This window comes from Lytechinus pictus, chromosome 8 (assembly GCF_037042905.1).
Source record: "Lytechinus pictus isolate F3 Inbred chromosome 8, Lp3.0, whole genome shotgun sequence".
Lineage (NCBI taxonomy): Eukaryota > Metazoa > Echinodermata > Echinoidea > Temnopleuroida > Toxopneustidae > Lytechinus > Lytechinus pictus.
The window spans coordinates 20,054,179-20,081,046 of NC_087252.1; the positions used below are offsets into that span (position 1 = coordinate 20,054,179).

Below are 26,868 nucleotides of genomic sequence, written 5' to 3' on the forward strand. Positions count from 1 at the left end.
CAAGCACGTTTTGAATAATGAACAAACTGCGTGGTTTTGAGACTTAGACCTAGAATCTTGGCATTCTAGATACATTTTTTTTATTATGAAAATCAATAAAGCACAAGTGCGAGCTGAAAAAATTGATGGCGATCTGAAGAGGGTCGATTTAAGCACTATTTCAAGCATCGTAGGAAAATTGTGAAGTGGATATGGATCGTACTTCACAAATGATGTGAGCGCGAAGCGCGAGCCGATTTGAAAAAAATATTATTTAGACCAAGCACCCGGGGAAATTATAAGGACATTTTGTCATCATATGAAAATAACAGTTTTCCTATTCCTCTTCCTAAGCGCGAGATGAAACTTGTCGATATCGATATTCCATTCTGAAAAAAGGGACAATTTCATTATTAGGAATTCATGAAACTGTCACCTTATTTATCAATCTAATATTGATGAGAGCACGAAATCTGTTGATATTAAGGCCTGAAAACCGGACATTTTAAGCATTTTCAAAATATTGTTTTACGGTCAACTTGTGCACATATGGAAATCCTCCTATGCAGAGCTAATCGGCCGTTGATGGAGTGCAGGAGAATGTCTCGATTGCGCAGTTGCAGTAGCGTGGTTTACCTACATGTGAACTAACAGAATGCGGTGCCACTGTAAATAGGCCTGGGATCGGGCCGGCTGTTACGAGGATGTAAATTAAACATGAGTATAATACCTCCTTCGTACTTCTCTTTCTGTTTTTCAGCGTATCTCTCAAGTTAAAGGGATTTTTTTTGGTTGCCAAAAAAAAAGGGGGGGGGGGCCGGCTCGGCCCCCTCTTGAGGAATAACACTGGCCCGAGTTCTGAGCCTTGCGGCACGCCTGAGAGAACACTGGCTCGTGGTGAGGATGTTCCATCAACATGAACTGACTGAGATCTGCCTGATAGAAAAGCTTTGATCCATCCATGCATTTGATCAGTAATGCCATAATACTCCAATTTGTAGAGCAGCTTCCTGTGTGATACCTTATCGAAGGCCTTACTAACGTCGAGAAAGAAGGCGTCTGTCTGACATTGCTGGTCGATGTTGTATGCCCAGTCATTGATGGCCTCAACAAGTTGCGTTTCGCCTGACAGTCCCTTCCTAAATCAATGTTGGTTTGGGTTGATGATGTTATTCTTTTCCAAGTATTTTGACATGTGGCTCAATACAATGTGCTCTAGGATCTTGCAGCAGATGCATGTGAGTGACACCGGTCTATAATTGGCTGGGTTACTCTTGTCGCCAGACTTGTAGATGCTGGCGACTTGAGCTCTTAGCCAATCACTTGGAAGAATTCCCTCATCATATGATTGTTGGAAGAGATGAGTAAGGACTGGGCTAATCTCATCTGCATAGTCTCTTAACATTCTAGCAGGTATTTCATCTGGACCACTGGCTTTCAGTTGTTTATTCACTCCTCGTAAGCTGATGAAGAGATCTTCAATTGGTGTGTACGGTGAGGGACCCTTGTCTGGTAGTACCGATGAAGTATTATCATGTGTAAAAACTGAAGAGAACTGAGCATTTAGAGCATTAGCTTTCTCCTCATTGGATACATAGAAAACATTTCCTACTTTCAAAGTTAGGATTCCTTCCGACTCTCTCCGCTGAGCTTTGACGTACCTCCAGAATTTCTTTGCGTCAGTCATAAGACTTCCTCCAACAACATTTTGAAGGTATTCACTGTGAGCTGATTCTTTTGCTCTTTGAACAGAATTTCTCTTTGTTTTGTATGTTTCCCAATCTGAATGTGACCTTGAACGCCTTGCCTTTTTGTATAGCCTGTCCCTCTAATTCATCTCCCGTATGATCTTCGGGGTGATGTACGGGTGGCTTGTCTTGGGCCTCGAGTTCCTTATCAAGGATAAGAACGATGTTACCAATTACCATCTATAATTGTTTCACAAGTTTCTCTTTGCGATGATTCTCCTCATTTACCTAGACCTTCTGTGGATGTGTTCTTCAGTACGTGATCATTATGTCTTTATTTCTAATGTAATCGTGCTTTTCAGGTGAAAAATGGGAATTCCAAATCGATTTTTTTTTCTTCAAATTCCAATGTTATTTTATTTTCTTTTTATTTTGAACTGTTATAATGTTATGCATTTTGGTAAAAATATATTATTCACGACCCTATTGAAGACCAATTCTTATATAGGCGAATTGGCTACCCTGAAAAAAGATCAGAAATGATCAAAGCTGACCAATAATAAGAAATAATAAAACTGGGTCCATTTGCATACAAAGAAAAGCTCTGATATTTTTTTTGCCAGAGTTTTTCATTGTGTGTTATTGTCAATGGCATGATTTTGTTTGCTAGAATTTCTATTTAGTTGTATGCCAGTGTTTTTTATGGACAACATTTTAGCAACAGGCCCCTGGAGGGGATATAATGGCATGGACACATTAGCACCCAGGGTCGGGGTATTGACATATCGATTGCTTAATTGAACCACCAGGGCCCAGTTGTATAGACACTCACGGTTATGGTAACTTTGTTATTGTTCACTTTCGTGGAAACATTCACGGTGGTTAGCTACTGAACTTTACAACTATGGGAGTTACCATGGTCTTTATGAAATAGGTACCAAGGTTAATCCCGTCTCACACTATGCGATTCGTTGCGACCCCAATTTCAAATTCATTGTGATAACATTTGATATGGATATTCCAACTTATAAAATATTACGGATCACAGTTCAGAATAGTGGTAAGACTACTGAAATCGAAATTCAGTCCAGTTAGAGCCTCCTTGAATGAATAAAAACAAATTCAATTCCAAATCGTTATGACGTCATCATCGGCTGCGACTTGAAGTCGATTTGGACTTTACTCCGACCATAGGCATGATATGGCTTGCCGCGAAGTAAAAATATGATATGCCAAACTTTAAATGAAATAATTTTACTTCTTGGAACTTTCATATTTAATGCAAAATGCGATTTCTTGAAAAATCGCGTCGCACCGGATCGCATTGTGTGAGACGGGCTTTACAGAAGACATCTAGCGGACCAATCAATGTTTCATCTCATCTGAAGATATGGTTTATCATTAATTACCCGTTAATTCAATCCTGGCACATATTTGAATCGATAATAGTATTTTTCATCATTCCCGGAAATTATTAACATATAATCCCTTAACATCACTCTAAAATTCAAGGATTTAAAATAAATCAAGATCGGCTGTGGATAGTGACCAGCCGAATTTTGGATTTATTTTAAATCTTTAGGATTAACTTTCAAATAACAAAAGATTTAAATTCAAATTTTTAGAGTTATATTTAACTCTTCAAGGTTTAAAACTAAATATAATATTCGGCTGGTCACTATTCACAGCCGATCTGGATTTATTCTAAATCCTTGATTTTTAGAGTGTGTTCCTGCCACGGGGCAGGGTAATTAAACAAAAATCCCCTCTCTCTCTACTCTGTCTCTCACTCTGTTCGTACGTTTTGATATTTATGGAATTCAGCAAGGTTGTTTTGTTAAGGTGCCCCAAAATAGACAAAAGAAAAGCAAATTACAATTTCTTTTCATGTATGCAGTCATGGTTGATTATGATATAAAAGAGTTTGATGCTCAATGAGGTTTATTTGAATGTATTCATACTGCTTGGTTGAACATTAAGTGAAGTGCGTACAAAGTATATTTACTAACTGTTCATCAGGGAGCCTACGGTGTCGGTTGATATCAACTACGATAATAAAAGTCCTCTTTTGAGAACAGAAATTATTTAATGTGCAGCTTCCTCAAACTCAAGCAAACACAAACGTACACGCATGCAGACCCCCACCTTCTCCCTCTTCCCCCCTCTCTCATTCTCTCTCTCTCTTTCTTTTTGTCTCTCAAACTCACATTTGCCCACTTTATCTCTGTCTTCATCCATCCCTCTGTCTACATTGCCATTGGCGTATTAGGCAATTAATGGTGTATATAAGACTGTGTTAAAGTTATGGAAAGCCAAATATGTCAAAATCTCATTTGCATTTCATGTTCCGTATCTTTACTTGGCTCTTTTCCCCGTGTTCTAATGAAGAAGGAAACTATTTCAGCACTTGTTCCTTGTCAGTCATGAATGGTATGAGTGCCAAATGAGCTGACAATTGAACTTCTACTGTGAGGGATACATGTCAAAAACTTGCTACATCCATAGTTAGACCAGAATATGGGCCAGGTTTTTTTTACTCGTTGTTAGATCAGCGTGAAGTTGTGTGTTGGTATTTTTTTTAAGTCTCGCCTCTTTTTTAACACGAAAAAAAAGTTTATCAAATTCATGCTCTAAACCAGAATTTAAAAGTCAACAGCAACGCAAGGATAACACCATCCCGACTAGCTAGTGAGTTACAAATTTGCTTCTTGCGACTTGTGTTCTGAGTTGGACTCGGACCCGCTACGTTATCGTAAAGAATACCGTATACGCAAAAGGAGCAAGTGCTGAAATCGGCAGCTATCTGAATAATAGCTTGCTGGTTGTTCAAATATTCTGTCTTCGCTCTCTTACCCATTTATAATTTCTATTTTTTATCTCGGAAAATAGCAATGAAAATTGACTTTATATGACTTTAAACATATATGAGGCTCAGTGTTAGCACGATTAAGTTTGTACATAGATGTAGTGCTCGTTAAAATGTTACACGCTTTGAAGTTTAAACCTTTGTTGTCAGTGCATGTGTCATATGGAGCATGACTAAACATTTATACCAATAAATGAATGCCTGGTTGGCTGGCTCTCCGACTGCTTATAAACTATTCTATTACATATTTTCAAGGGCCCTGAACAGTAAGACGAAATTTTTTGAGCGCATTTTTTTATTGACGAGAGCGTGGGCGAGTAGATTACCAACAGAAAAGTAAATGAAATGAACCGGGAAAACAAAATCATGTTTATGTGTTGATTACAGGTATCACCCCCCCCCCTCCGCCAAAAAAAGCGAATAGTATTTTCCTCCTAAATCATAGGAACATTATTCAAGAAAAAAAAAAAACTACATTACTTTAAAACAGAAAGACATCCCCTGATCAATGGATGCATGACACGATGAGTTATGTACATGTTTGCACAGACATTAGTCAATGGATGTAAGCACGTTTTCGCTACTCCATATTGCGAAAATGTACTTTTTGTTAAAAAGGTAACGCCATTTTCATTAAGTGGAACACACTGTTTGTCTTCAAAATGTCGGTGCTCTCTTCAAAGTATGTTGAAACCATGCTTGGTTGCAGTCTGAATGAGGCCTGATCTACAGCCGTCATATTTTGAGCGAAGAAGTATCAAGTGTTTGTGAGAGAGAGAGAGTGAGTGGGAAAATAAGTGTGGGTGAGTGAGTGTGTTTGCGGTGCGAGTATGTTTGGGATTTACAGTTTGCTTCACATCTCACGTAGATGTGAGTACGTATAAAAATCTGATATTCCTAACATATCTCATAAAGGAAAAATACTTTGACAATAAATCTTTATATTTGCCAAAACTTGACACAGGCTCTGCTGTCAGGATTGGAAAGAAATTTATAATTCCAACGTCCCCCAAATTAAGTTTACTCCCCGATTCGTGGACCAAGTTTGTTCATGGGAATCTGTTTTTATAGACTATCTATCCGAGGGGGTGTGTCGATATTGATTCATTTCTGGGACATTATTCTTTGAATTTGTTCATTGTTCAAGGGAGTCTGTTTTTAATAGACTATCAATCCAAGGGGGTGTGTCGATATTGATTCATTTCTGGGATATTATTCTTTGAATCTGTTAATTGTGTTACAATTGACTGCACAAAGTTCCGAGTTGTAAGCTCGCATTCTTTCAAAGTAATGTGTGTGTTTTTTTAGTAGTTCATTGTATCACCAGTGAATGTAACAGAAGACACATCTTACACTAAATGTATTTATTAAACGTTAATGGGTATTTTTAGATCATTGACATTTTCTACCGCGATTATACAGTGTGTATATTATCCTTTAGGGAGCGATTAATAAATAAATTGATGATCCTTGTTACTTAGGGATTTTGAGGAGAGGGAACTGATCCGAGGGAGGGCGTCGAGGTGATGGGGGTTCCTAAGAAACGGATTGCCAATGGCTTCAATTCGTCCACTTAGTAACTATTTGTTTTGTGTGTATCTGAGAAAAATATTTGTGTGTGTGTGTTCTTTTATAAATATTTGACACTCTGCAAGAATATGTTGAGTGAGTTGAGATTATAAGCAGAGACATATATATCATTTGTAACTATTTATTAAGATAATGACGTTTCAATGTAACATGCTTTACTAGGAGAGATATGACTCTGTGTTCATTTGAAAAGAAATGAGAAGCAAGTTGAAAAATAAACATATGGCATATTATAATGTCAGTGCTTCCAAAAAGAAAGAACAAACTATGTATAGTGTTATGTATTTTATTCATTGTCAACATATTCACTAAGTTGTAAGGATATAATATCTAATCTGTATTTTAATTCTTTTTCTTTATGTCAAGAAGTTGAAGTTTTTTTAATAAAATTTAAACCTCTAGATACAAAAAATACAGATAAAACAAAGATGGTATCGATTTAAAACAAAAAATGCAGCAGGGTTGATATTACATTTATTTGAATAACAATATTTCTAAGCAATGAAATGAGAAAGCTTTAACCTTTAACAATTATATAACTAATTATATAATTAATTTGACAACACTCATTTAACAGACATTGAAATACATGTATTACAAATAGTTGGGGTGCACTTGAAATGTCTTCGATTTGAAACTATTTGTAAACCAAAATGATTTAGGCTAGGGACGAACTTACACCATATTGAGTAAAGCAATGTATATTGTTAACAGCATGAGACATAAAAGATTCATCCCTCACTAACTACAAGCCAAAAGTAAACACTGTACAGCGAAAAGGAAACGAGAATTGAGAGAAAGAAATAGATTATGTAAAAAGGGAGAGACAGAGAGAGGAATGGAGAGAAATATCGCGAGATCACGGGCCCACTTTCATAAAACCTGTTACAATAAAACATTTTGCAAATTCCTTTTATTAGCATACATACAACTATTCATCTACGATATTGTTTGTATTGTGATTGCCAATTTGCAAGTGTATCTCTTTTTTTTTGGTTTATAAATGATTGATTTTCATTAATTTATGTAATTGATTTGTATTTATGTATTTCTGATTTGTATGTTGAAAGATTAATACAGAAATTAAATAAACCAACTTAATTCAATGATTAAATTCAACATCAATTTAAAGGCATTGAAACAAATCAATTTGATTGACTGGTCGTAAATATTTCATAGATATTGGGCGATTCCATGCTAGAAAAATCAGCCATTTTCACAACTTTTTTCAACCTGCTGTCCAAACGAATGAAGAGCTTCAATTTGCTTTGTGGTAATATTAAAGTACTACTGGGTAGACATGCAAAAAACTGACAACCAACAAAAATATGTTGTCCACAGATGAATTACAGCTTAAAATGTTGCGTGTCGTACGGGACATTTCTGCCTCCCGTACGACACAAAACATTTTCACCTATAATTTACCCATAATCAATTTTTTTGTGTTGGTTATTAGTTATTCACGTCAATACCCACTACAGCTTTATCTTTGACAAAAAAAATATTTTTATTGCTCAAGCGTTCGGCTAGGAAACTAGAAATTGTTGTAAAATGTCCCGTACGACACGTACGGAATCGCCCTATTGTGCTTTTTTTGTTTTAACGAGTCTGTATGAAACTGGACCCAGAATGAGCGGGATGTTGGTTAAGGTGACCGCACACCTTACGACTGGTCTGCGACCCGATTTAGGAACAAATCGCATTTTGCTCAATTTCTGAAGATGTGAATGGAACATATCATTTTATTTGAGGTTGAAATTAATTGAAATAATAATATTATAACAATTTTGAAAGATTGCAAGCCCTTATTTTGGAGTAAAGTCCAAATTAGGTTCAAATCGTAGCCAATCGTAAGACTGCTATGACGTCATTACGACTAGATATTAAATTCGCTTTTATTCTAAGAAGGATGATAGCATAGTCACAAATTTGATCATAGGTATTCGTACGATGATTTCGAACATTACACAGTAAGATATTCCAAGTCTCAATATTAGCATCAAATTCTATTACATTTTATTCTGAAATCGGGTCGCAGACCAGTCGTAAGGTGTGCGGTGGCCTTTAGATGGGACGAGGGAGAGACGGATTAGAGAAAGGGGAGGAGATGCATTTGAATGTGATAATAAACAATAGTGTGCGAAAACAAATAAACCGTAGATACATGTAGCTATAAGCATTATTAACTACAAAATAACGATCATGACTATTAACCAACTTTTGTTACCTATTGCTTTATACACGATCTCCATCAATATCCAATTTCCTTTATATTGAAAACACTGACCGAATAAATACGTCATTATGTTGCCCCCCCCCCCCCACTTCCCCCTTTTCTGAATTTAGGTACTGAACTTGGCGAACTTAATCATTTATTCATAACGTCCGGGCTACCACACTGTTTCACATTAAAAATGGGCGGTAAGCAAATCATTTTCATATAGTTATTATCACAAAGGAACACACTTGTGACACCATGAATATATTGGGAACAACAGACACCGATAAATGGGGATTGTTAGATCATTAATATGTAGCGCCATCTTGCGTTTTAAGCAGGACAGTCTGTTTCGTCGTTGGAACAGTCAACGATGCCATCACACTGGAATCCCTTCTCAATGCATTTGCCATCGCTGCATTCGAAGCCCAAGCAGGCTGTAGATAAATATATCATGAAATGTATTTAAAATTGTTATATTGTTAAATGAATATGAAATTTCAAGCTTCTTGCAGATGAATTATATTTTTCTTCTTGAAACACCAATGTAAACACAGAAACGGGCGAATTATAAAAACACAGGAAGAAAGGAAGCGATGCAGGCCAAAAGTTGAGGCCTTTGTCAGTTTTCGAAATACAAATCGCATTTTCATTTGATATAGGCCTAATACAAATAGCCCATGTCCTGCCAATCACTAGACAAGTTTGGATTAAAAGTTGCTATTTGTACATTCGATTTTTTTTTACAAGAAGCAAGATAAACAAAGCACCGAAATAAAACATAGCAAAAGACTAACGAGGGTCCTTTACGTAGATCAAGATCATAATAAACAAGGGACCAATGATATTTCCCCGTGGAACACCAGACACGTAATGACTGTAACACTGACCTGTTATCATTGATTTGTACATAATACTATTGTTTGAACTTGAACAATTCCAAGGCTTTCTCACACGTACTCAGTAGCGTTATGATCTAAAAAAAAAGAATTATATATTAGAAAAAAAATCCACTTACGGCAGCCTATCTCGTCCTCTCCCTCGTCACAGTCATTTGCTCCGTCACAGTGCCAGTCCCAACTGACACAGATCAGGTCACTGCTGAGACACGGGAAACAAGCTGACATACCCACGTCGACGTCAGCATCATTCCCGACCGCGGGGACGATCGCGGGGCTCTCTGAAAAAGAGGATAGGTAAAAGGATAGAGATCGGAGTGATGGGAGAGAGCGAGGGAGGGTAAAGATGACACGGAGGAGGAAGGTAGATAGATGAATAGAGAGGGAGGGAGAGAGAGAGAGAAATCCCAGAGCGGAGGAACAGAGACAGATTCAGCGATGATGGGAATAAAATTCGAAGGAAAGATGAAAATTACAAGTAAAAAGTAAACCATGCAGGTGGAATCATAACACTACAGGTAGTGTTTCATAAAGCTGTTCGTAAATTAAGAGCGACTTTAAGAACGACTGGTAATCCTTTCTTGCGGTAATGCGGTAAATGGTATCCACCCAAATGTTCATTTCCGATGGCTTAGCGTGTAAGAAAGGTTCACCAGTCGTTCTTAAAGTCGCTCTTAACTAACAAACAGCTTTATGAACCCCCGATATCATAAATGATATTATGCTCATTTCAATATTTGCTGCTCTAAGAATACAAATCAGGAACAACTTCTGACATGTATATTCGATCATCATTGTTGTATAAGCGTGACTTATTTTCTTGACAAGGAAGACATACCAAAACGCAACAAAAAAGTTGTATAAATGAAATTGACAGAGAAAAGGCATTGTATGTCGTTGATATCATGTATACACACCTATTTCAAACAGAACTGAAGATAAACAATAAAATCAATAGCTCCTTTATTCTATTCCGTGATTTTCTAATTCAATGTTGCTCTATATTTTCTTCAAATCATATTAATTTTGACCATGCTATCGCAACTGACCCGCCATAAGTTTCAAAGCTGACGAAAACTTGCATGTCGTTTTTTTTCTTCGTTTGGTCTTATGTCGTTTGTCCAAATCAAGTACTAAATTGCCGTTATGATTCAGCAATTTTCAACAAAGAATAATTATTTGTTGTTCTTGGTCATGACGGGCATTTGGCAATACATTATCTCTGCACTTGAACTCCTTAATAGAGCGTTTCCATGCTAGAAAAGTTAGCCATTTTCGCAACATTTTTCAACTTACTGTCCAAACAATAGAGGAACTTCAACTTATTTTGTGGTTATAATAAAGCACTAGTGGGTAGTCATGTACGACACGCAACATTTTCACCTCTAATTCACCCATAATCAAACCCTTTTTTCGTTGGTAATCAGTTTCTCACATGACTACCCACTATATCGTTATAATTGACAATTTTTTTTTATTGCTCAAGCAATCAGCTAAGAGACTAGAAATTGTTGTCGAAATGTCCCGTACGACACATATGGAATTTCCCAATGCAATTTGAAAGGCGGCTTTTTAAAGAACGGGGGCGGTACATGGAAACCTGTATAACTTTGTTACCGTACCCTCGTGTGATCAAGGTGGATAGCATGCTCTTGATAGAGTGTATGTGTGAAGTCAGATCACACGCAGGTGCTGATAGCAACTAGGACAGCGATATAAAGCATTGTATCCGAGCCAGATACAGGAAATTAATCGACGACCAAGGACCATGGGTGAGATATGGCGGAGTCACTGATCGATGAATTATTGAAGATCAAAGGGTTTAAACTTGTAGAACTTAAAATATATATATATATGTTGGGGTTCAAAGTAGTGAGATTTTTTGGCAGGGCATGTACTAAGTGTAACAATAATACATGTATATCATCATTTAAGTAGGCAGGGTTCAAAGTTCTCACAAGAAGTTTCTTGAAGCGACCTCCTTGATTATTATCATTATAGATATCATGATTTACATTTGTGATTATTATCATTGTTATTGTTATTGTAATTGCTACTATCATTATTTTTTGTTTTTATTTCTTAGATTAATTTTTTTTTAAATATTATTGTTTTCATTGTTTTTATGATCATTATCTATCATAGATTTTTAGCCATGAAATGCCGACGTGCCTACAATGTATGGCACTTAATTTGGTTACACTTCGTAATTCGAAAGGTTCGTAATTCCGAAGGTTCTTTATTCCGAAGGTTCGTAATTCCGAAACACGTAAATTGCCTATACCTCGATGATCATTAATCCGAAAACGTAAAAGGGTTCGTTAATCCGAACATTTGTGGCGTTATTCCGAAGGTTCGATAATCCGAAAACGAAATAAGGTTCGGTGTTCCGAAGGTTCGTTAATCCGAAAACGAAATAAGATTCGTTGTTCCGAAGGTTCGTTAGTCCCAAAACAAAATAAGGTTAGTTAATCATTTAGTTTTCGGACTAACGAACCTTCGGAATTACGAACCTCATTTCTTTTTCGGATTAACGAACCTTCGGAAATACGAACCTTCGGAATAACGAACCTTCGGAATTACGAACCTTCGGAAATACGAACCTTCGGAATAACGAACCTTCGGAATATCCGAACCTTCGGAATAACGAAGCTTCGGAATTACGAATGTATGCGCTTAAGGTTACCCTTTAATCATATTTCCTTTGCTAAAGGGGTGCTCCGGGCTGAGAATATTTATTTCTAAATAAATAGAGTACAGTTTGTCTGATTTTTCTTGTCTGTTCAAATCATATTATCTTCAGCCTAGAAAACCCCTCTAAGAATTAATTTCCGTTAACACACAAAATTAATTTCCTGATAAAAAAATGAATTCTTGATCACAAGCATGCTAAAACCTGCGATTGAATGTAAGTTCAAAAACATCAGTCGCAAATCCCAAATGCCCGCTTTCGATTCGTTGAAAATCAAGCTGCGCATGCGCATGATTTCTAGAGTTATGTTTGATTGAAACACTTTCTGCAAATGACCTCTTGTGTGACACCCCCTACATATAGAGCTTCATTAAACGGCTAGGGCTTCCCTTTCTCTGTTATCATTATAATCACCATCAGAAGGATGTAGCACGAGTCCATCGCGAACGTTCATGGTCGTGCAATTTGAGGTGACAATTAATCTCCGATTGCCATGGCAATGGTTTATCATTTCTGATTGTGAAGCGGTGATTTCCAGATATCAACAATGATTATGGGGCTTATCTTCCGTATGGTAGTAAATGAATGGGCCATAATCATGCTGATGTATCTCTTTAATCTAAACGATTGTGATGCTAGGTTTGAAGATGGAAACAAGGTCGCAGAGCGGAAATGAGTTTTTATGAATGTTAATGAAAGTTTCGAGCTCCTTCGATGAAGAAAATGAAAAGTAACTTGGCGCCACTTTCAAATAAGAATAACGGAAATATCATTCGCCTTAGTATCTTTTACACCGTGCCTTTTACTTCTTTATGTTTCTACTTTCACAAACAAAAAATATAAATCGATGTGAAGTAATTACCATCACAACTCAACCACCACCAAACACCTGCACCATCACCGCTAGACTGTACTAGTATACTACTGCGAGCCTGATTGTATTACCTCTGCTGCTGCTGTTACTACTACCTGACTACAACTATTTCCTACTACTACTACTACTACTACTACTACTACTACTACTAGTACTACTACTACTACTACTAATACTACTACTTCTGCTACTACTATTACTTCTGCTACTACTATTACTAATATTAGTACTACTACTACTACTACTAGAACTATTACTACTATACTACTACTACAATTACTACCCATACTACTTATAATACTAATACCCCTCATGCTACTATTACAACAATTATTACTACTACTGATCCTACTTCTACTACTACTACTACTACTACTACTACTACTACTACTACTGCTCTTACTACTACCACTACTACTAATGCTACTTCTACTACAACTCTTGTAACAACAACAACTACTACTATTACTACTACTACTAGTAGTAGTAGTAGAACTTCTACTTCTTCTATGACTACTACTACTAATACTCTTACTATACTGCTGCTATACAACTACCACTTTGTCTTCTACTATTTTTTCTTTTATAATACTACTACTACTACTGCTGCAGCAACTACATGCATCTACATTTACTGTTTCTCCTACTATACTACTATTATACTATACTGCACAACACTATATTGTCAGCACCTTTGATAATCTTAGTTTTCCACTCCAAATAAAAATTCCCTAGCGACATTCCTTTTAGCTCTCTATTTAGCATATAACTATTTTTCTTGTTTTCCCGCAACTCACCAGAAACCACGTTTACACGGACAGTGAAGCCTATGTTCTCTCCTTTTGGGTGCACTACAAGCAACCACGCCTCATTGCTACTAACCGTGTACCCGTCCGTACTCGCCGGAGTATCGAGCGAAATACGGGCGACCTGGGCAGAGACCATCGTGGGATCGTCGCCTGACCCTACTGCGATGTAGGAGCGACGGGATCGCTTTGTCTCCGCCGAGAAGGCGACGTCGGTGAACTCAAACGTGATGTGCGATCCCGGAGGACCCGTGAATCGATCGAGGGCATAGAATGTGTTTGTTCCGGGTAAGGGGGCTGGTGCGTTGTCACTGTCGTGTATCAAAATGGGATCATCGATGCTCACACTGTATGTGGCTGCAAGTTAAGCAGATTTAGGAATGATTTATTTTTACAATCATGACACATCAAACAATGTCAATGAAATGAAAATATTAATGAGAGTAATGCTATGTATAACGATTTATTAAGGGAAAAGTAGTGACAAGAATGATGAGGACTGTAGGACGACGAGGAGGAGAAGAAGAATAAGAATGACGACAAAAAGAGAAGAAAGGGAAGTATAAGAAGAAGAAAAAAAGAAGAAGAAGGAAAAGTAGAAGAAGAAGGAGGAGGATATGATGGAGGAGGAGAAGAACGAGAGAAAGAAGAAGAATGGGGAAGGTGAAGAGGAGGATTGTGAGAACATGAACTTTCTTAATGAACGATAATCAATGGGGATCACCTTGTAGCAAAGCAGTATACGAAGTGTCTATACCAATTGTTATTTCAAAGAAGAATTTAATTTACGTCAGTAAACATTAAAAACAGACTTTGCTCTTATTCCCTTTTGATATGTGACTTCGGGCTCGAACAACGTATCACAAGAGGATGCAATCTCATTAATGTTCTTTGTATGGGTTTAGCAGGATATTACATAAGGTTTTTTTTTTCTGATATGTCCGTTAAATTGCTCTCATGCCTAGAGTATGGAGCGCTAGATTGTGACCTCGTGGTATTACCTGAAATCTAAAGCCAAGCCCCCCCTAAAAAGGGGGAAAATATCAAGTAGATGTGAACAAATACGGGGGGGGGGGGGATCAGACAAGCATAGTGCTGAAAATCCCATTAAAATTTGCTCATTTTTGGCATTTTTAAAATGAAACTCACAACCAAATCTTTATCCGAATTGGGAAACGATAATATCACACTCCCTTTTATTTTTCAAAGGAATATGTAAATTTAAAAAAATGCAAATTCTAGAACACCTTCCCAGTGTTAGAGTGAAATATCCTATTGATGATTTAATGTGTTTCGTGAGGTAACATTACCAGGTTTTGATATTGTGTCCCCCCTACTATTTTGAGTAGGGGGACACGTCCCCCCTGGGATTTCCGCCTATGATTGCAGGAAAGTATAATATAGTTTATATTTTACATGGGAAGATGCGAATGAAAATGGGAAGGTGTGCGTGTGTAACACACTCGATCAGCACATCACTGTTTTGCTCCAATATGGAAAGAAAAACCTTTTAAAATGCCATAAATTCCTTATTTTTACATCTGAGTCCAATAAAAAAAAATTTAGAACACGGTAATATATAATTTGAATGTAATAAAAAAAGAGGGCTCACACAATAAATGACGCTTTTTGTTCTTAAGTTATTTCTAAGATATGCTTGTACCTTGCAAACAGTTTATGGAATCGACCTCAAGATGGAAAGACACATTTTGACCTCGTTACCTCATCAATATTAACCTTGTTTCTGTCTCTAATAATTCCATGTCAATTTGAAGACTATAATTCGAAAAGCTGCTGAATGTACTTCTGAGGAAAATCGAGTTATTTAACTCATAGTGTGCTTAATCAGCCAACTCTTCTTCGAACATCAAAATATAAATATATAAATTTCAATATCAATCAAGAGCAATTACGAAAAAAAGATTGATAATTTGAATTTTCCAAGAAGCAAGTATGCAAAAAGGTAAACGAATGTTGTTGTTGCTGTTGTCGTTTTTTTTTGCAATATCAAAAGGGGATCTAGCACCTTGTGAAATCATTTTCTTCCCATACGTACGTCCAAGGGATGTTATCACTTAAAAGGAAGTCCCCTCACACAACATAGAAAGAAGCCTTCCCCACATGCACTAAGAATAACCCCATTATATAAATAATTCAATATTATCTGACCAAACAGTAACAAACAAAACAAAAACAAATTCTACATTGACCCAGTAATTCCAGGAGTAGAAACACCTGCTCTGCGCCCCAATCAGGCTTCCAGGTATGGACCTTAATGGATTTATGTCGCCAAACCCCGCTGGTGGAAATCCTCCTTAACGCTGGAGTACCAGCAAACTTTGCTAATTGAGGACGGAATGAGGGTAAGAAAGGGGTGCTTGAAATCATAATTTTCTGTCAGAATGAGTTATATGATTGTTTTGGTAATACAAGGTACAAGATGTTTTATTTTGTATTCGCAACATGAACATTTACGAAGAAATTTGTTTTTCAGTGGTATATATACAGATAATAGTCATGCATGAACAAATCAAAAAAACTAATAAATTACTCAGGTGGAAATATATCAAGCAGAATGATGGTACATTTACCAAAGTTTGTGTCGTGCAAAATACTTATAATAACTTATTATAACTATTTTATTTTTTTTATTATTATCGTTATCTTTATTATCATTATTATTATTGTCATTATGGTAAGGGTGGTGTGTGTATGTGTTGGAGGAACTGTGGATATACAATGCTGCAGTAAACCATGGTGGAAAATGAGGACACAGACAAAATTTTCACATTGTTGAGGACACAAACTACACTTCCTCAGTACGCGCCTATGCGGGCCAATTGCAAATGGTTTCAAAACATAATATAGGTGTACCCTTAACGAGTCCTCGATTCGCAATGGTTCTCATCGACTGAAAAGTAAAAGTTCATATTGCCCCTCTGTGCATGAGATTTCTAACTTCATGATTATACAAAAGTCCTCGGTTATGCGGCGATTTAACGTAATTGTGTGTGTATAGGAAAGTGAGTGTGTTGGTAATAGCATGCAGATTCCGCGTGCGTCACCACCTTTAGGTATACAGGGATTATTGCAGGGAGTTATCAGAGCAATTTTACACTCTTCTATAGTTTACTCGCAGGTCTCTTTCTTTAAAACGTTGAAAACGAATGACGTTGGGTGAAAAAAAACACAAGCAGAGGACAAGATTTCTTTCCTCGGCCGACAATCATTTCAGTCACTGCACATTTTTATTTAAATATCAATATTTGAGATTTTAACCCATGATATTTCTTTTTCGAATTATTTTGAATTTATTAAAACCTTATTCCCCGTTGAAGACACCTCAGACTTCGGTTTTTAAAGGTGAAACTAGTTACATATGACAGAATACATGAAGAAAAAACATACTTTGACATTATGTGCAGCATCACTCTTTGTTGGTAGGGTCATCTACCTGTGTTAATAAATCTTGTTTACTTTTTTTTAATTTTGCTTGAATTCAATCAAACCTAACTCGTTTATTTTTTTATGTATGCATGTCAAGATTTAGCAATGAAATAAGATTGTCTCCTTCGAGATTACCTTTACTCGTGTGAAACCGCCTTAGGAGGTGCGTGTATAATGACCATAGCTGTATTTAAGTGATTATCTTCCAATGGACCGGTTTTATTTTTCAGCTTATGTGCATCCCCACTCATTTTTAATCACGGCGGTATACCCGAGGGTCGTCGTGACGATCTCACTTGGTCCCACTAAGAAACGGGTGTTTTTGACCCTCTGCACAAATAGGCCTTCATTACCATTACGAGCTGCGTGTGATTGCGTTCCAACACTTGAAAAAATACGGTTTAGTCCAGGATAGGCCCCATAGAGAATTGATCAAACCTTGTTTTTTTATATATACAATATTTTTTGATGGTTTCTTGTCAATTCGAGGGTGCTGATTACGAATCTGGATGATGCCACTCGTGTAACCTTGAGCATTTTCCCCAAATTGGCAAAATCCAATATGGCCGCCAAAATATGCAAATTACCCATGAAAATCATAAAATCGTCCGCCCATTGGCTATGAAATGCATGAAATTGTGTGGCAGGAGTGAAATACTCTCTGAAAAAATAATTTTGACAAAATATTTATTTTCCTGATATTCAAAATGGCCGCCATAGGCCATTCTATACTCTATTATGTACAATATGAATAGGGAAAACTAATTTTCACACAAATGAGCACTAAACTGCAAAAATCGCGATGTATGAACGAAGTAATATATGCAAATCATCATTACTAACGAAAAATTATCATTTATCATGTCATATATTAGAACATTGCTGTATTTTGATGTCTAAAATAGCCGCCACTGGCCCAAAGAGTATTATGAATAATGGCAATCATATGGCCGGGGCCAAAAAAATGACAAGAGTGAACACTAAATTGCATATTATTAAGATAAACGACATGAACGAGTGGAATACTGACTAAAAACATCATTGTTAATATGCATGTGATTAATGCTGTATTTTGACATTCAAAATGGCTGCCATAGGCCCTATATTTATCATGTACAATGCGAATGGAGAAACTAATTTTCACACGAGTAGAAAAATAAAATGCATGTAATTGTGATCTACGAGTAAAATATTGTCTGACAACATGTATCATTGCAAGACATATCATTTCTTTTGTCATGCATGAGATAAATGATGTATTATGAAATTAAAAAAAGCCCCTGTAGGCCCTAACAGTATTATCTACTATGTGAATGGTAAGAATTTGGATTTGCTTGACTATAACATCCATATAATCCTGTTGTATGAGTAAAATGTTATTTGAAAACATATTTTTTAATATAAATTATAGCATTTCTTCTGCCATATAGTTGATAACTACTGTATTTTGACATTCAAAATAACCTCTACCATGTCTACAAGCCCTAACTAAGTTATGTAACATGCAAACAGGGAAACTAATTTTCACAAGAGTGAGAATCATAAAATGCATATAACTGTGATGTACGAGTAAAAATATTGTCTTAAACATGATTTCTAACTAAATACATCACATAAATTATTGGTCGTGGAGGTAATAAATGCTGTACTTTGAAATTCAAAATGGCTGCCATAGGTCCTAAAAGTATTGTGTACATTGTAACATGGGACATATGATTTTGACAGAATTTGGCTTTGTTAGACTCTAAATATTGCACATAATTGTGATCTAAGGGTGAATTATTGTCTAAAGCCGTGGTTTCTAACGAGATATATCATAATGCTGTGTAATTTTTGTGATAAATGCTGCATTTTTTAAATTGAAAATGGCCAACAATGGCCCTTATCGTATAATATACAATTTGAGTGGAGACAAATAATGTTCACAAAAAGGGCATATGGGCAGCCATTTTGAATGTCAAAATACAGTATTTATCACCTAAATTACATAAGATATGATATATTTTGTTATAAATCATGTTTTCAGACAATATTTCACTCATACATCACCATTTGGCCAAGCAAAGCCAAATTCTGTTGAAATGATTTGTTCCCATTCACATTGTGCATAATACCGCAAGGGCCTGTAGCGGCCATTTTGACTTAAAAATAACAGTATTTATCACCTAACTGGCAGAATAAATGATATATCTTAATAGAAATTATGCTTTCAGACAATGTATTACTCATAGATCACTATTACGTGCATTTATGGTGCTCACTCCTGTGAATATTCGTTTCCCACTTTGCATTGTACATAATACAGTCAATGTCTATGGCGGCCATTTTGAAAGAAAAAATACAGTATTTAACACAAACTTGAAACCTGAATGATATATTTCGTTAAAAAATACGTTTTTAGAAAGTATCCCCTTAATTTATTACATATATATATGCATTTTAGTGCTCACTCTTGTGATTTCTTTGCTCCTCTTTCTCATTGTGCATAATACTTTTAGGGCCATTGGCAGCGATTTTGAATATCAAAATACAACATTCATCACATACATAGCTTACTAATAATATATTTCGTTAACAATTATGTTTTTAGTCAGTATTCCACTCGTTTTATCTTCATAATAAGCATTTTAGTGATCACCCTTGTGAATTTTTTGGCCCCCATTGCCATTGTACGCAATACCGTTTGGGCCAGTGGCGGCTATTTTAGATATCAAAATACAGCAATGTTCCCATATATGACATAATAAATGATATATCTCGTTAGTAATGATGATTGGCATATATTACTTCGTTCATACATCTCGATTTTTTTGCAGTTTAGTGCCCATTTTTGTGAAAATTAGTTTTCCCTATTCATATTCTACATAATAGAGTATACAAGGGCCTATGGCGGCCATTTTGAATATTAGGAAAATAAATATTTTGTCAAAAATTATTTTTTCAGAGAGTATTTCACTCCTGCCACACAATTTCATGCATTTCATAGCCAATGTGCAGACAATTTTATGATTTTCATGGGCAATTTGCATATTTTGGCGGCCATATTGGATTTTGCCAACTTGCGGGAAATGCTTAAGGTTACACGAGTGGCATCATTCAGATTCGTAATCAGCACCCTCGAATTGACAAGAAACCATCAAAAAATATTGTATATACAAAAAAACAAGGTTATGCCTCTTCTATCCTGGACTAGTTCTGAATACCAAACACATAGAAGACCTGGCAATTTTACTTTCAGGCATATTTTTCTAGGCTACTGCTTTGAAGCAATATCGATGTAAGAAGAAAAAATTGCAAAATTTTATTTTCATTTGATATCCATTTTTTTCTAATTTTCAACAAAATACAAATGAAGTAAATACTGTCGACTCAATAAGATTGTGTAATCATTACGGTTGAAATAAATATCTTTGTACGGATATGAAACCGATAACAGAACCTTGTAATTTATATTTTGTGAAAATTCAGGGGCCTAAAAGCAAAGCCTTTATTTCGTTGGCTACTCATTATAGTAGAGGTAGTTCAAAATAATATTTATGTTAACAAAACACCTATCAAGCCAACGGAGATAAAGAAAGTAATTGCATGAAAAACGGAAAGGCGCGAAATTAAAGTGATACGAAAGAGGGGAGAAATAAAGAATGACGTTGTACAAGAAACGAAAAGATGAGAACTTTATATAGATTAAATATTACAAAAGTAAAAGTAAAGACAAAAGATAAATGTAATAAGGGCACAATATCATCGAAAATCTTAATCTAAAAAATGATTTGAAGTAGGCTTGGTTTCTGCGATTCTAGCACCAGAACATCAGTAAATAACATATCCTTATTTCACATCCGATCAATATTTACAGGCAAGATTTAAAGGGGAAGTTTACCCCAAGAATAGTTTGTTGTAAAACTGCCAGAAAGAAAAACATATACTGGTGAGGGGTTAAGGAAAATCCATCAAAGATTAAAAAGGTTATTAGAATTTCAAGTTTTTGATTTGTGACGGTATTTACGGGCAGCTGCTCCATATGTTATTAAAATAAGATACATATATTTCACTTTTTAAATGGTTCATGATGACCTTCTTTATTTTTCAGCAGCAGGTGTAAAATAATTTTTCTGCTGATATACTGAAGATTCAATATAAAAAAAAATCAATTTATTGAGAAAATGACATATCATTTTTTTTCTACACGATATATGGCTAAACTGCTCGCATATATCGCATATGAATAAATTACAATTCTAATAACCTTTGTAATCTTTGATGGATTTTCATCAAACCTTCATCAACATTTGAAGAGTTTGGTAGCAAAAGGGGTTAGGTCCACTTTGGACACTTCCTAGAAAAACCACGTTTTTTTATTCTCACTTATTGCAATTTTCTTATGAGAAACTAAATTGTCATGATGTACTACCCTATCATGTGAACATAAAATTGGGTATAAAAGAAATCTACCTGTCTTCAGTTTTTTTCTATACATTCTTTTACAAATTATCATTATGGACCTAACCCCTTTCGCAGGCACACTGAAATGAATCTAATCTATTTTGATTAAAAAGTGATTTTCTCTGCCACTTTTATTCGCGTTTTCATGTGAATTTCAAATTTTCTTTGTTTTCATTAGAGCGACTAAAATTTTTGAGATTTTGCGACAGAAAACAATGAAATTTATGAACAATGGACCTAACCCCTTTTGAAAAATTAGCTCTTCAGAAGGGTTTGTTTGCAAAAGGGGTTAGGTCCACTCCAAGAAAATCATTTTTGTTTTGTTATTCTCCCATATTGCAATATTCTTATGCGAAACTAAATTTTCATGATACCCTACCATGAGAACATAAAATTTGGTATAAAAGAACTCTACCTGTCTTCATATTTTTTCAAATATTCTTTTCCAAAAAAAAATCGGTGTGGACCTAACCCCTTTTGCAACTAAACTGAAATGGACCTAACCCCTTTGAAAAAAGGGTGATTTTTCTTTGCCATTTTAGATCACTTTTTAATGGGAATTTCAACTTTTCTTTGGTTTTTAATCTTCTAGAGCTACTAAAAATCTATACATTGAGAAAAAAAAATCAAATTTGATGAAAAATTGACCTAACCCCTTTGCAAGTGAGCTCTTCATTTTTAATTTTTGTTTCTGCTATTTTTATGATATTTTTTTTTGTCGGGGTTGATTTCCCCTTATCTTATGTGATAATGGAAATGACGTGTTATGCAATATAAGGAACTTACATGTGAATCGAGAGCGATGGCAGATCTCCTCGACCTCATCCTCACCACCGGGGCAGTCTCGCCTGAAATCGCATACAAGTTGTGGCTTGATACACGGGGAGTCAAGTTGGCCAGGGGAACACTTGAAGCAATCTGTTGGAAGAGAATTATGTAAATGAGAAGTTGACTCGATTATCAATCGTTGAAAACATTTTAGATAGGGCACCACCCATCAATATCGAAGACGAAGATAAAGAACAGCAAAAAAAAAAAAAGAAGGGTAGAAGAAGAAAAGGAAGAAAAAAAAATTGCGGACGGAATTTGTGACCGGCATGAGAGACAAAGCAATTTTAATTCAAGTTATGTTGCATTACCATAGAATTTCATAATTTAGTCAATCACCCTTCAAAGGCTTCATATTTTCTATTTCCGAAATATTTTCTGTTCAAACCTTACACATCGTACGATTAAAAAATGCTAGAGTGTTCAATATTTTCACATTGTAGGTCTAGGCTGTATAAAAGCCAAGTACATTGCCAAGTTCCGAGGGCCAAAAGAAAAGGAATGTGTGCAAAATCCATAGCTTATAAGAAGCTAGTGAGGTTTTTTTTCAGAAAAGCAAGATATATTCTGTAGTTCTGGGCAAGCAAGTTTGTGAAAAACTTATGAAATGAACTTGCAGGAAAAATATATTAAGGTTATTAGCTTTCGCAGCGACGTGTCCAATTTGTTGAAGATTTATAAATGATAACAAAGATATGCTGTCAAATCCACACTGAACTCATTTCTTGTTGATGTAAAAGTGGGATATTCTTTTTTTATAGACATATCTCTACCCTTGATATCTTAATAACAAAAATATCTCCATTAGAAATTTGTTTTTCTCTCACCTCTGATAACTTGCATATTTACTTATGTATGGATAAGAGCGAACTTTTATTAGAAATATCACAACATCGTCATAGTTGTTCAAATGTATCATGTTATTATCAAGTTATCTGACAAAACTTCATCTCTGCTTCGTATAATAACCTACTGCAGTTGTGGATTATGTTCACTTATTTTTTAGATGTATTAATCTCAGAATAATGTTTTGCAGTGAAATTTTGAACCCGAGGGTTTCACCTTCATAAGAGTTGGAATGATAGCTCATTCATAGAGTGGGGAATTCGGATAAAAGTGCCCCGGGGTTCGATTCCCACTTGATGCACTAGTGCCCTTTAAAACCATTTATCCTCATTACACCCTAAAAAGTATTGGGTAAAAGTGCTACAAGAGGGTAATTATGTGTCCAACCAACATTGGGCATTTCTTTTGGGCATTTTTATCTATCGAGTGTGATGAAAATTTTTACAAAAAAATTGCTGCTTATTTTTAACATTACTTTACGATATGCTTCCCGCGTTTTATGAAATACTGCCCAAAATTGGATGGACAAATAATTACCCTCGTGCTGGTTAAAATTTTACCCAATGTTTGTTTACACTGTACCAGCTTCATCAGAGTGAACCCCAAGCCTTTGGTTATATTCAAACATTCGTGCTCTTTTAGCAATCTTCTTCATCATCATTTTGTCGTATTACACGCCCATTCCCCCCAAAAGGTGGCACTCCTTTAATACACAGATGACATAAGGACTAAATGCCACGAAGACGTAAAATAAATCTCAAATACTAAAACTGGGGAAACAGATAAAAGAAAATCATAAGTCGAGGTTTCCAGCGAATTGCAGGTGACCTCTTTCTTGCTTTTGCTTTCTCACTCTAAAAACACCGAGTAAAAAATTATCCAATATTGGGTAGAAAGGGAACAACATGCATGTTTGATTGGTATTTTTTCTACCCTATATTTGGCTATTTCAACGCAACATTGCTGCGTAAAATTTACAAAATATATATCTTTTTACCCAACCAACATGCATGTTCCCATTTTCCTCCAATATTGGGTAATTTTTTTTTAGAGTGTAGGATTGTTACCATGGCGGGTTCCATGGTTACAAGACGAATGTCAGCCCATTTCCCTTTCTTATATTCACCTGTCACGTTTGATATGCATCAAAGTAGAAGAGTCTCTTTGTTTTCCAATAGATACATCGGTACCGGTAGAATTTTTACGAAATGTGTTCTCTGTAAGGTTTTTAAAGCTTTATCAAATCCTTGAATTTGATTGGCTGAGAACAGGTAGTCAGTAAAAAAAATTCTGAAAACTATTTTCATGAAATGCTCCCCTGAAGACATGCGACACCATTTTCTCGTAAAATTCCAAGAAGTGTTCATTCCTACTTGTTAAAACCCCTTTTCATTTGATGAAAATTCTGAAGAAAATATCAACGTATTTAGGCGACACAATTTTCTTCCAATATCTGTGTGCCTGCTCTTTCTCAAATCATTTGGCCTCCTGGTTTAGTTCAACCATGTGAAAATAAAAATCTAAGAATTACGCAATTAAAACATTACCAAAATCGTGTATTTGCTTGTATTAAGATTGATAAGCCCGAAAATATTTGTGTAGATACGTATTTTGCTGGCACAGTGTGAAAACTTAAGAACAAAAGAGCCTTTCAAGTTTAATATAATGCAGCGTGTTTCTGCTCTTACTCCAAGTGGCAAGAAATATTTTTTTGAATAGCCCCCCCCCCCCCCCCCTCCAAAGAAAAATGACGAAACACTCAAGAACATTTTTATTCTTACTTACTGGCCTTAAGATTACTTGGCTTTCGTCTCGGGCTAGCCTTCGGTCGTGCCCCCGAGATGAGGGCTACCAACCCTAGAACCAACACAACAGAAATCAGAGATGACATGGTGATCTTCATCTTCTTCCAAATTCTTGGACTGCCAAGCGAGATGACTGAAATCTGTTTAGAAACAGAAATGAAAGCCGAATTTGACGGACCACCCTGACTTTGCACTCGACGTCGATCAAACTGCGATCACCGGTGATGAGGGGCGGGGGATGATACTGGTAATGATCACAGCAGTCTTCATTCTTATACCAACTTTTAGATAGTCTGCGCGCGCATTCTTATTTAACTCTTTATTTTGTATTGTCCAATCAGAGCAAATCTTGGAGTCACTCTACTTCTATGGTGCTTGTTTCGCATTGAGAGTGCATTGTGACGTCGATGAATTTCTGGGGTCCGTTTCATAAAACTTGTTACAATAAAAAGATCGCAGTTATAATTAAAAGCTACTGAAATCCTTCGATCTCATTAGTCGCTTGTACTTTTGTTATGGAAATTGTGTATTTGCCACTATCATAGGTTTTTATGAAACGGGGCCCTGGATTTATTCAATCTTTATTTGTTGTTGTGTTCACTCTTTTATGTTTATGTTGTATTGATTTCTTTTTTTTTACTTGATCACGAAGACACATTGACTAAATTGTTTCAAACAACAATTCAGATTTATTTGCCAGAAAAAAAAAATAAATATAAACATTTTAATATTGCTTATTTCTGATTCGTCAAAACTAAAATATGTAACATTTCAAATTTTAAAGAACTTATTTTTTTCCATTAAAATAATTTCAATGAATCAGAGTAGCCATATCCTCCCCTGCCCATCATTTGCCCATAGAAATACATTTCGGGCGAGCATCCATCCTGCCCCACACTGACCCTCTTCACCATTCACCCCTCCCCCCCCCCACACACATAAACCCTCACAATGAAAGTGCGTCTGTAAAGCCCCCGACGCCCATGAAGTCCACCCCGCGTTACATTTCCTTTTTTTCCTTGCCTATTCATACATTGCCTCTCTTCCCCCTTGTATGTATGCTGGTCAATTCTAGTACTGTGTGTATATTCTTCATTTAATTTTGTCATGTATTTTACTTAATTTACTCGGAGCAGAAATCCACAACTCAAATGTTTTTATAAAATTTTTCAGTAGTCTCCATTTTTCTCCTTTAAGCCATCTTTATTCTTGTACATACTGTATATATGTTTTTATGCTGAGATAATATATAAATTGAATAAACTGACCATCACCTACCTTACCACTGTTCCTTTTCTGTAAAGAGGTTGAATGTCAAGTTGTCTATCTTTCTCAGTCCAGTGCAATCTCACAACACTCTTCTTCCTGCCAGTCATCTCAATATTTCCAAGCCAGCTTTTCCAAAAGGTATCGACGTACATGCATGACATTTTCCACTATTTTTAAAGGCTCTCAGTGGGGGGGGGGGGGGGGCTCCTTCTCATCCCCATGTGCCCCATCCTGGATCCGCCAGTACATCACACACATACAGACTGGGACAATAAGCATGGCGAGAGGATGCTTCTGTTTAATGACTTCAATCTCGCCACGTCCCAATGCTAGGGCAATCTTTGAGTGTCGAAAGGAAGTAGTACCAGCTTCTGATTAATGAATAACAGTGATGGGTGATGAGCTACGATCGGACTCAGATGATGAATACTGATGAACTGTCCCGACGGCATTCACACCCCAGTGAGAAGGTGAGGGATACCCTATTCACATATATCAACACCAGAAGCACGTTAACATTGCTCTTTATGCAGACTACTTCATCCTTACGTGAGCATTCCTACTTTGTCATCCTAATCTTTAATGTTTATAAATATATAAATATATATATATATATAT

At 36.0% G+C, this 26,868-nt stretch overlaps 1 protein-coding gene across 2 annotated transcripts; it reads right to left on the reverse strand.

Moving 5' to 3' along the window:
- Positions 1-6,557: 6,557 nt before the first annotated feature.
- On the reverse strand, positions 6,558-25,224 carry LOC129266731 (vitellogenin receptor Yl-like). Of its 2 annotated transcripts, XR_010294447.1 has the most exons (6): positions 24,962-25,224; positions 22,289-22,420; positions 13,604-13,969; positions 9,360-9,521; positions 8,186-8,778; positions 6,558-7,797 (listed from the first exon to the last, which is right to left on the reverse strand). XR_010294447.1 is itself a non-coding variant. In XM_054904549.2 (5 exons), the coding sequence occupies exons 1-5, from the start codon at positions 25,077-25,079 to the stop codon at positions 8,675-8,677; spliced, it is 882 nt and encodes a 293-aa protein (XP_054760524.2). In that variant the 5' UTR covers positions 25,080-25,173; the 3' UTR covers positions 6,558-8,674. The 2 variants fall into 2 exon arrangements, 1 of the variants encoding a protein (XP_054760524.2); XM_054904549.2 differs by having other exon boundaries at positions 6,558-8,778; positions 24,962-25,173.
- Between the last annotated feature and the right edge of the window lie 1,644 nt (positions 25,225-26,868).

What these genes read in the sequence shown, in the direction of transcription:
- LOC129266731 (XM_054904549.2), bottom strand. Translation starts at nt 25,079, where the DNA reads ATGAAGATCACCATGTCATCTCTGATTTCTGTTGTGTTGGTTCTAGGG. An exon ending in GCCAAGTAATCTTAAGGCCA is followed by an intron (nt 22,421 to 24,961) that starts GTAAGTAAGAAT and finishes CTCTTCCAACAG; the next exon opens with ATTGCTTCAAGTGTTCCCCT. An exon ending in CCATCGCTCTCGATTCACAT is followed by an intron (nt 13,970 to 22,288) that starts GTAAGTTCCTTA and finishes CTTAACTTGCAG; the next exon opens with CCACATACAGTGTGAGCATC.